Source organism: Lissotriton helveticus, chromosome 10 (assembly GCF_964261635.1).
Source record: "Lissotriton helveticus chromosome 10, aLisHel1.1, whole genome shotgun sequence".
NCBI lineage: Eukaryota > Metazoa > Chordata > Amphibia > Caudata > Salamandridae > Lissotriton > Lissotriton helveticus.
In genome coordinates, this window is record NC_136071.1 from 821,214,105 (window position 1) to 821,226,362 (window position 12,258).

Consider the following 12,258-nt stretch of genomic DNA (forward strand, 5'->3'; position numbering starts at 1 on the left):
CCCACTTTGTAGAACAACAAACTTAACCATCCAGCTTGAATGGACATGAGGGAGGTGATTTTTTAATGTAACTAAAACATTGGGAGGTAGGGCACTGTCATTTACACAGAGCACATTTTCCATTGAAATGGACATCAAATTTACACAGCAATACAGTTTTACTGACTAAAATATATTGCACACAAACGATAATGTGTGGCAATCCGGTTTCAGTGAATATTTAGCATTTGTATATTACTACGCAAAATATCTTGATTTGTTTTGATCTTTATTAAAAACTTTGTTTCCATCACACTTCAGAATTCCCCCAAAAATGTGCTTAATTTTTTGCTTCCCTAACTGCTGAATGTGTACAGTTAATTTAGAGGTATTTATATGTTGTATGTTACAAAAATGACACCCTACACCTTTCCTTTTAACACACCCTGTATCCAGAAAACTTGTCACAAAATAAATACACTTTGCTTTTCTTTCGCGACTCGCACAGTTAGGGAAACACTGCAAAAAACAATGTATCAACCGCTAATCATTAAGGAGGGCAGATGCAAGGAGAGTATAAATCACTCAGAAAAGGGGAAGAAAGGGAGACCACAAGAGAGAGATGATTACCGGTCGAGGCATTGTTTTTTGGCTACATTCTCTACCCGGGTCTCAACTGGGTTAACGTGTTTACTCCTGTACTTCGCGTTCTTGGAGTCATTTACATCACAGACTGCAATGCCACATGAGCTGCAAGCTGATTCGTTTGCTGAAACTCGATCATATTTCCAGCCAATAGCAATACTCGTTGCATGCAGAGTCTCTGCGACAGATGCACACCAGGATGAGATCCTGACTGATCAAATGCTAAGCTGCTGATGCTCAGAAGACTAGTACAGTGCTCCACTTCTTCCTCACAATTTCTTAGAGGAGCATAGAGCAATTGGCTGCTGTTACTATGGAATAAACGTGCTGCTGTTGTAAGACCAAACAGGCGTCCAGTTTGAGTAAGTCTGAAAAGAAGAGACCCTGCCTCATATGCAAGAAGAGCTTTCCAATGGGTTCACGTGGAGGCTGTGACATTAAAGAGCATGTATGTTCCGTTCAATGCGCTCCCGGTAATTGATGAGATCAGACCCTACAACCCCAGTAGAATGATCACGCATTAATTTAATAAGCCAAGACAAACGCATACTACCCACAATGGGTGGAGGTAGAAAAGAATACCCCAGGTCTGCTGGGGGACTATTCTATGGGCCTCCATTACACAGGAAACACATTTGGAACAATATTAGAAAAATAAAATAACAAAACACCTATTTTAGCCTTTGATGAGGTAATCAATGACCTGCGCTTAGCTGCATTTGTTAACAATAAGTGCCTAATAAATGTCCTTCATAATAATAATAATCATTATGCTGGCAGACCACCTAGTTTGTGTAAATGGTTTCCACCACTGTGGAATGAATACTGCGCAGAAAACCTTATACTGCAACACATTATGATAGGTCAGCTGTGTGAGAACACCGCCTAGCAACAGTTCTGTGTGGCACGCTGCTCCACCCCTAAGTGCCTGAGCAGCAACACAAGCCACACCCTGGATTTGGTGTCAGTGACTCACTACTCTCAATGTCACTGTCACATGATCCAAAGATAACAGGACAGCAAGTGCAATAGACCCATTTAAATGAGCTACATTTAATACAACGTCACATCCCTATACTTGCACTGCACCTGAACCCCCTTTAATGGAAACACCAAGACTGCATTGTTATACATTTTGGGTATTACTTTATGCCATGGAGGAAGATGTTTGAAAACATCCACATGATTCACATTATGAGACCGCTGCAAAGCATTCGAGCTCAGATTGCAGAAAATAGGTCTGGTTCTAGCTGTCGGTCTCCCTGCAAAGCCTGGGTGTGATTTTAGTAACTCTGGCAACATGGCTCTGTTAAAAACAAAAAAGCTGAGCCAAAAATCAAAAACAGGGATGCCTACTCACTGAATTGTATGCCACCGTGGTTGAAGGCCACCTGGAGGAAGACCCCAAGTGAGCCTCCTGCTGTGAGCAATGCTGGGTGGGATGCAAATACATCCCGGACTATCAACTGATACCATATGCAGGTCTGGTCTCATCAGGGGTATTTGTAGATGATATGGAAGTTTTAAATGTGAACAAATACATGCCAGGTGCGGAGCAGATATGGTACGGGCTAGATTTGTAAAATATGGAACAAACCCGCTGAACGTTCTTGTGTTTACTTCAGTACGAAACCACACACCTTGGGTTTGTGAAAAATATTAGCAAATATGGCTGGAGGCGCCCTTACCAATCCATATGCTTGCGAATAAAGTGTGAATTTCAGGCAGTCAGGGTAGTTTTTGAATATGGGGTACATGGATATAAACCTAGGGAAGCATTTGAGGTTGTGGTTTTAGCTGTTTGATCGTAGTCCGTGCTCCAATCTTTACTTTTCTGGAATCTATTAATCTTAATTTTCCAGCGTCCATATTGTGGACGTTCGTCTGATCAGGCACCCCTTTGGCTGGTGCTTCTCTATTTCAGTTACTAAATATTTTCTATTCATTAATCGTATACATATGTAGAAATATTGCTTTTTTCACACACAACATTACTTTGCAAGCAGATACACGAAAGCCAGACAATTCTGTTCTCATTGCGCTCTTCCATTGACTGTTCAACTGACAATGCACTGCAGGTCCTGGAATGACCTGATATCGTAGAACAAAATCCTGAAGACTCCACTAGGCGAATATTAAACCCACAGACAATCACTCTATCCTCAATAAATGCACTTTCACGTGTTTACAAAATGTAACACAACCAAATAGCACAGTAGTTTAGAAAAATATATATGCCTATAATCTTATCATATAAAAAAATAATTTAAAATTACATATTCATGAAAACACATGTACATAAACAACACATACATGAAAAAATTGAGATATTTTAAGACAACACAATTAGTCTTTCAGTAAATACCCCTCTACTTTTTATGTACCTGAGTATACATGAATTTAATTAGTAGCATTTAAAGACCTCCAGTGCACTGTAGATTGTGCCTTCAATTTCCATCAAATTACTTGTTTTCATGTATATGTAAATTATTTTTTTTTTATATGACAGGGTTAACGCCATACCTATTTTTTAAAAGACTGTGGTAATTGAGTGTGTTGCTTTTTATAAACATGTGTGAAAGTCCATAAACTGAAGAGAGAGTGATTGTTTGTGGGTTTAGTACTCCCCTTCAGGAGTCTTCATGTTTTTTGGCTTGTGTAACCCCGTCTCCTTGACCTGACAGCTAGACAGACTCTTTGCGGGTGTCCCACAACAGAATGCCTATGAGAACAGCTGTGACATAATAAATGTCAGATGAAGAGGAGTGAGAACTGGGGCAATGGCAAGACCCAACAAGAATCTTGTGACCTTAAACTGAAGGGCAGGTTCTGACAGTAGGCAAAGCTGACCACTTAGGTCAAGATTTTCTGAGCTTCATGACTGCGGACACATCTACATATCGATTCTGCGAAAAGCCCTACATTTGTAGGGGGGTTGAAGCTGATGGGGGTGTTCATAGTGGCTTCAAGCCACAACTTAAAAATAAAATCACTAATTAAGGTGCTAATTTACCTTATTGAAGGGTATATTTGTAAGCTTGAGCCGCCTTGTCTAGTGGTGGAGGCATCTTCCTTTGTCCCTCCTACCTTGGTCAAGGGCAGAGGCTAATTTGAGGTCTTTGTTTCACTCTTGCCAAAGTTTGGGTGAGCTGTTTGTGCAGGTGATCCATTGTGAGCTGGTATTTTCCACTAATCCCCCTATCGGATCTCTTTTCACACTTTTCAATGGCTTGCTTTGTGTGCCTATTATGAGTCTTGACGGATCTACGGCCTATGCTGCAGGGGAGCCTTTTAATATCATTAGATATCATCTTATGTGCCTGGTACCATCTTACAGACAGAATTTTATTGCACTTTTGTTCATCTGCTTTTCTTATTTTATTTATTCACTTTGTCATTAGCATTTGCTTTATTTTCGAACATCGGGAATTCTTTTCAGTTTTTTAGGCTTCTTTAAGGTTCTGTCTCTAAATGTTGGAGTCTTTTTGACTCCCCTCATTAACTGTCTGGGCTGACTGATTCATTACGGGATGCTTCTACCATCGAGATTGGTAGGAGCAGTAAGTAAAGAAGTTTGATTAGGCATCACATCCCTCTTGTGAACTACAGTGTCTATTGTTCCACAGCTGTCTTTTTTCAGTCTCCTGGCTGCAGAATCTCCTGGACTACATCATCTGCTGTGGCACACATTGCTACAGCTGCTCCAAACTACAATGTAAAGCATGCCAGGCTGGCTCTAACCGTGATGAAAGGGAATGCCAACGCACTCAAGCCACTACACATCATCCTTTTCAACTGACCCACAAGGCACTACAAAGATTTAGGACCTGGAGAATTTATAGGGAGAAATAAAACGGGTTTCTGAAGATAACTTGATTGTGATTTTCATAAGACCTTCCCAGATAGACCCGAAGCATCTGTCCAAGGAAAGGAAGGCTTCTTTTGAAGATGGTTACAGTCAGGATGGAAAATGAGACAGTGTATTAGACAGCCACCTTCCATGGGGTATATACAAGCAGAGGTAGGAGGCTGGTGCCAAGTAAGGGACGGTTTCTTCTGGAACAAACATATACCAGAGGAAAGACAAATATATGCCTACAAAAGACTTTAGGCCTAATTTAGACTTTGGTGGACAGGTTACTCCTTCACAAAAGTCACCGATATCCGTTCCGCCTCATTACCAGTGGATTATATCCTATGGCACTTGCAATAAGGAGGATGGGATGTCAGTCAGGATGTGATGGAGTAACCTATCCATCAGCCTTTAAATCAGGCCCTTTATTTTCACACTATGCAAAAAGATGTAGATGGTAGTCACAGGTCTTTGATTGCCAACTTCTCAGAAAGAATTGAAAGAGATCTCATTGAGTAGGGCAGTGTGTGATAGCTGTGTGAGCCTGCACATGCATTTTTTGCACACGCAGGTAGCAGTGGTGCTGTGTTTCTGGAAAGGGAGAACTGAGGGGGCTTCTGACAAAATGGATGAGATATATTTACCTTTTGGATGAGGCTGTGAAAGGGGGGATCTTCAGGGCTATGGACAGCCACATACACATCAGTGGGAAAGGGACACTAATTCAGCCTTCACATTTTATGTCTGAATTCTTATAAATGCAAATATGCTCAGACAGAATGTTATGACATACATCTTCTACTGAACTGAAGTTGTGTGGAGCAAGAAGACGACTGTCTTGTCTGTGTTGCAATTCCTATCGCAAATAATTTAAGATCCATAATATACTGAAAAATCAAACCTTTTATATTTAGGGTTACTCAAGGGATAATTCGAAAGATGGATCCTAGTCAACCAGATTTATTTAAAGGCACCTTCCTGTAATTCGACATCTATGAGAGTAGCACATGATTTGTGTGCTTTTTTCATATTTTACAGTAGTCAAGCATGTATGTCATAACACAAATCACCACTGAATAGTTTCTGAAGCGCAGCATACTACACAACCTCTCGCAGCTAGTAAAACTCCCATGAGGCAGGGGCTGGGAATTGTTCTACGTTTCTCTGGGATGAAAAGCAAAGCTATTCTCCCATCACTGCTGTTCCCATAGTGCTATTAGTGTGTCTATAACTAAGTTCTCAATATACCTGTTCCATTAGCAACAATACGCCCACACATTGTGCCAATGAACTGGTCCTCAGTTTAGGTAATATGCCTTTAATTATGCCCTAAAGAGTCAGTGTGCCTGTAACCATGCCCCAACAGAATCAACAGAGCCATTTTGCAAATTCTCACACAGCAAGTTCAACAATAATGTTGTCCAACATGCTCTAAACAGCAACTGTGGATATACTCACATTTTAGCTTAGTTCTCTCTTGTCACATCATTTTATGCAAATAAAGACAGGCATGGATGTGTAGAAGTAAAACATTTTGTTGAGAAATGGTGCAAATGTGGGTTTGGTTTAGTTAGCACATCTAGGCCTTATTAACAAGAGTGGGGGTCACACTGCAGAAAAGTGCATGTTTATTTGTTGTACGTGAGCTCCATGTTCATGTGTTTTTATTTGTTTTCAAATAAATGATTGAATCCAGCTGTAATCATGGTCTCTGTTCTTGAGTGCAAATGTATCTTATCTCTATCTTCCTCGGGAAGGAACGTACTTGAGTTGTAACATTGCAAGGCTAAGAGTTAAACCTGTGTCTATGAAAGTGTAGAATAGGTTCTTTGTTTTCTTGTGTTTTTGCATGCATAAAATGTACGATATATTTTGTGCAACAAATTAATTAGTTAAACACCAGGAAAAAGTATGTGGAAGTACGTGTTGTTTCATAATCAATAGTGTGGTTGGTGCTGTGCAAGTAACATTTTTAATGCTGCCCATTTACATAAAATCATGCTATGAATTTGAGTTTTTTCTTTGTCCAGAACATTATAAAAGGTTTGCTACTTAGGAAGAGCCAATCTTCTTAGACTTTCCTGTTAGAATCCTTCAGCTTGTTGCTTAGAGAGGGCTGGATGCACTGATCTATTCTTTAACTAGGCCTATTTATTATTAATGTGACAATTCACCAGCTGTGCTGTGTAAGACTGGTATCTTAAAGTCACATGGCATTTTGCATTATTTTTATTTTTGTTATATACTAATTCCTTTGACTCTAATTCATTTTGCCTTCTGTAGTAATACTATTATTTGAATAAATCTACAAAAACTGAGAACTGGAAAAACCTTGTTGTGCAGGTTAACTTAATGGCTCTCGACAGATCTTTAAAGTTTAGGAATCTCCCTTTTCTGGCCATCAGCCCTCCTTAATTAATTACGGGTGTTGTGTGGATAGAAGTAGCATAAGCAGCATAAAAAATTGCCATACTGTGTACATTATCTATTTATTTTGCATCAGTTATTAAGAGTTTCCTTTCAGCCATATGATGTGGGATTTTCCGGTAAGTGAGAACTAGTGGGATACAGTGCTGAATTTTGATAATGATTCCACATGTAGGAATATTCTTAAGACTCCGGCGATATGATGGTAGGTCAGTTTCCAAGACTTAAAGCTAGTGCGATCACCATCAGATTCACAGATTGAGACCTCAAACTGGCTTGCCGTTAAATCTCTTTGTTATGGAAGTTTCCAACTGGACTGGCCCTTAAGCGATGGAGGCGGGAATTACTCAAATGGCCGGAGTGCGATGGGGCACTACTTAAAATAGAAGCACAACGGGGGAAGAGAAGTCCTGAATATATGCAGTCCTAGGAGGAAATCCTGCAGGATGAATGTATCTGAGAATTAATGGTCGTATATACCACATCAGGGGCACTCGGATGAGGGAATAGGCTGACCTCACCTATTCACAACCAGCTATGTGGCATGTTGGGGCCCTACGCTCCACCAGGCTTTAGTACAATGTTAAATGTGGTTTGGTGGATGCTTCAGTGGAAGTTTGTTGATTTTTTTTATTTCTTGTTTGAATTTCTTTTCCTTTTATGGTGTGCTCTTATGACTTATTCTTATACACTCAAGATACAGTAACTGCCTCTTGACTGTAGAGTTCACTCATTGAGACTTCTGCACAACTTCAGGTTATTTCTGGCACTGTTTATATCTGTGATGATTGCATCTTGATTGTCATGGACCTACATATGGACTTCAATGAGCCTTCAACATGCTATATTGAAAACTTTAAAAAAAAACAGTCAGCTTACAGAGCATCGTCTCTCTATGGTTGAAAGTTATTTTATATTTCTGTTTTGCCATCATTTCAAGGTGAGGGTACATAAAAGAGGACTTCTTTAGAAATTTCATCAGAACACCAAATGGAGCGGTGTGTGAAAAACGTAATACGGGTGTGCCCTGTGTTCATTGGGCCCACTGATTATTAGAACTGATGATTACATGAAAACCGATGATTACAATGTAACTAATGATTGGAACTGAACAACCTGTCCTCTCATTTCAAAATCTGCTAACGCCTCATCTGCCTAAACTATACCTGACCCAGTAACCTTTCCATTACAGGACTACCCACTCTGTCAGAACTGTAGAATATGAAATTTGTGTAACCCTATCCTTCACCATCTCCTACTCACCACTCTCTCTCCCGCCTTCAGCCTCAGCATTCTGCCTGTCCTCCCATTCTCCTACCAAAGTTCTTCCCTTTTCCCCATCTTCCTGCACCCCTTCAATACCAACCTCAAATTTCTTCCTTTTACTCAGAGTTCACACCTGGATGTCAGCCACAGTGATATATACATCAAAAAGGTTAATCCCAGGGTTCCAGCTTTACTCTTTATTATTTCCTTATCAGCCCCCTCTTTCTTCCTGAGATGTTTCCAGGACCCTTTCTTGCGAACTATCACTGAATCAAAGAGCAGTCTTTGAAATGTAAAGGGACTCTCTTCCCCGACTGGTATGTCTCCACCCAACGCCCTCGTTAGAGCTCCAGGTGGGAATGTAGCAAAACACAAATCTGTCTGGGGAATTCCCCTTGTCCTTACGCCTTTACCAGGCAGGACTGAGCTTACCAAAATGGAACTCAGTGACCTCTATAAAATGTACCATTACAAGCCCACTCACCCAGATTGCATTCATAGCACACTTTCTGTTCAGCATTAACACCTCTATGCATTATACCCGTAGACATACACATGTATTCAGCACACACACTCAGTCTGTGCACACTGTGCCGCATTGAAGCTTTTCTATCTATAACCAGAAGGTGTTATTTCAAAAAACATGCACACTGCTAGCACACGATCTCACTATGTGCTCGCTGCACAATTCTTCACCTTTCATGTATTATACTTCACACAAGCGCACATGCACCCAGCACATGCTGTCTCTGCACATGCACTGCACAGCACTATATCTCTCATGAATTGTATTCCCTTCAGGCATACAAAAACCCAGTACATGTACTAACCACACATGTACTGCATAGTAGTGCTCCATCCTTGCACTGTACCCTTCCCAGGCACATATACAACTAAGATAGTGCCACTACTACTGCACTATGCAGCAGTTCACATCTACCTGATGTAGGCTAAGAATGAGTTAAGCACACATCAGCGGAATGTTTAAGAAGGTGAGTGAGCCTGTAGGCCTCACTCCAGTGACAGGCTAAAAAGGTCATGTTCACTACTACTGACCACTACACAGTTAAGCAACATGAGCTGCCGCCACCGCACTCATGTTGCTTAACTCCTTGTGAAGGCATAGCCTTCCACCACCATGAGGGTAGTGCTTTGTGCGTCCGTCCCAGCCCAACAAGACTGCAGTCCGTGATACAGACCTATGTCATGGGGCACACGCATGATCCGTGTTCGCCTCAGACAAAAAAATCAGCTTTAGGGATCCAAACAACAGTACTATTGGGTACTCAGGGCAGGGTTAGATGTCTCTTAGCATGAAGAGGACTTTTCTGTCCCAATATATGCATAATCACAGTCTAAGTATGGCATAATGGACAATTTATTTTCAGACCTCTGTGAATTGGCCCCATAGGTCTACCTGGTGGGCCCTAGCATTGGCTATTGCACAGTTACATTTTCAAGTGTGAACTGTTTATCAGAACTGGTGAACCAATTGCCTTTGCAGTGCAGTTCTTTACACGCCACTTACCAACTTGCAGATCTGCATACACCTCATACAAGCACCATTCCACTGTGCAGTCGCAGTGCGTCTTTTCGAAAAGATTATCCAAGATGTCGCGCACTGTTTGCCGCTCGTCGACCATCAGGGTTTTGGTGCTGCTGTCGTTCATGTGAACTTTGACGACAAGCTGCAATAAACAGAACCACACAGTAGCCTTAAGCAATCAAGCATTGATAAAAGAAAACACTATTTTACAGGGAGTTTGTCGTTAGGGAATAGGGTGATAACACAAGAAATTCCCAAAGCTTGTGTGAGTCCGCTCAACATCAGCAAATCATTAGACAGCATAATTACAAAGCTTCGGATGCCGGATAGTAACATGTATAAACTTCAGGAAAAGTATAATAAGGACTGTAAACAAGCGCACTCAAAGGAAAAACCAAATTCGAGTTTCAATCAAAGCTTTATTGCTCTGTGTTGTTTCTGCAACAATTATGGTGTCTTTGATAAATGTTCAGCTGAGTGCAGTGCTGGGCCTAGCTGTCAAGACCTATCAAGAGAAATTACCCATAAGGCATCCAAGGGCCCTGAACTCCCGGTTTAACTTGCACCAGTGTATATTTTAACATTTCCACATGTGGAAACAGGCTAACGGGGGCCAGGAGAGGTGCCCATTAACTCCACCACAGTCCCCCAGGCCACAGGGGCACACACTGGATAAACTATTGCAAGAACCTGGTCTAAATATTACCACCAGTCACCATCATCGTGGTCATTAGCATCAGCATCAAAGAATCTGTGATTAATGCCAACCCCTTCACTCTTTTTTTATTAACTCTAGGGCAGGGGTCCCCTCCCTGAAAGTCTAAATCATGTCACAATATGTTTTACTTTACTAAACATGGAAGACTAAACAATTCTTCTGCCAACTCATTCACAGTCTGCAGGTCTCAAGTTCATTCATCCCGCCTGGCTCTGTGTGTAAGGCGATTCCTTGTGCTTGATGCTGGGCAGTACAGGCTGCAAGAGGAGAAAAACAAACTTCACACAGAAGGGGGCCTTGTAACGCTTAAGAGAGCTGAATATCTGGAATTAAGAGCAACTATCTTACCCACTTGGAGCAAGGAAATCAACCCTTCCTCAAAATGCCTGGGTCGTCTTAAAACCGAGTCATAACAATGTTTGATTATATGATTTCTATGAACCACTACTTAACTTATTACATGTTTTGAACCTAGTAAAAGCATTAGGGATTGATTTATAATTGTGTGTTAATGGAAATACCTCCGATTTGTGGAGGAAGTGGTAAATTCTCTCTTACAAAGCTCTCCAATGTTGGAGGATCTTCTGACAGAATTACCACAGCCTTGGGGATAGCTTGCACAAGTAAGGCCACTGGAAGAATCATCACTGGCAGGGAACCTTTGATGATGGGGGATTTACCACTCATTCTACAAATTGGAAGATATGTTACCATTCAACTAAAAATTATTTAGACAAGTGCAAATCAAATTTTCACTTGTGCAAATCCAAAGCACTCAGATACGCCACAGGCTCACACTGCCACAAATATACTCTCTACCTCGATCAGAACCTGTTGAGGGGTAAAGACACGGATACAGCATTTGTGTAAGTAGCTTCTGCACCCTTTCTTTGAATATCCATTTACAAAGAGATTAATAGTATGCTCCCCGAACATTGTATGTGTGACTTGTCCCTATAAAATGCTGCTAAAAGTTATGCACAAGTCGCACAGTAATCCGCTCGGCGTGGCTGGTTGCTTTAAATATAAGCTTCTTTTAGTATAACTATAAAACATAATGCAGATGATATGTCACAGGCCTGCCTACCTCAGTGCACCTGAGATTTTGGATTTAGGTGTAGCAGCACAGTGCTAGAATGTAGGGGTTCTGTCACCTGCTAAATAAGTAAGTAAAGGCATTGGGACACTGTCATGGATGGTAAACAACGCCACTAGGCAAACTGGTCTCTGTTGTGGTCTGTTTCCCTCTGCATTCGAACAATGCAATTTTAGTTGCATGTGCATGAGGGCCACTGGAGTTTTGGTGTTTACAAAATTAGTCATTGACCAACTAACTGCACATGGACAAGATGACCAGCCATGGAAATGTTCAATTCTGGCAAAACAGACTGGAACAGTGAATCTCCTGAAATAAGCACATTGTGAGTGCAACTTTTCACACTCCAAAGGAGCTTAGGGCATGATTTAGAGTTTGGCAGACAGGTTACTCTATCACAAACATGGCAGATCTCCCGTCTGCTTCATTATAATTGCCATAGGATGTCATGCATTTGTAGAAGGATGGATGGGATATCCGTCATGTTTGTGATGGAGTAACCCTTCCGTCAAACTCTAAATCAGTCCCTGATGTAGAGTTCATCAAAAAAGTTGACCTGGCAATAAGGGGCAAAATATGATCATAACCATAAATAAGTATCAGCTTCATAAACAAACTATGTGCTTTAGAAATGCTACTAAGTGAACCACATCTACATGTCAACATTTCCACGGATCTTCATCCTGTGTCGTCCTATGTTGAATATTAACGACAGAAACAACTGGTGA

General features: G+C 41.1%; 1 protein-coding gene across 3 annotated transcripts in view; it reads right to left on the reverse strand.

Moving 5' to 3' along the window:
* Positions 1–12,258, reverse strand: part of APBB1IP (amyloid beta precursor protein binding family B member 1 interacting protein) — an 812,218-nt gene that overhangs the window by 311,514 nt on the left and 488,446 nt on the right. For all 3 annotated transcript variants that reach the window (XM_078663434.1, XM_078663435.1, XM_078663436.1), the window contains one exon: positions 9,699–9,858. In XM_078663434.1, coding sequence (XP_078519560.1) covers positions 9,699–9,858 — 160 coding nt within the window. The remainder of the gene's footprint in view (positions 1–9,698; positions 9,859–12,258) is intronic.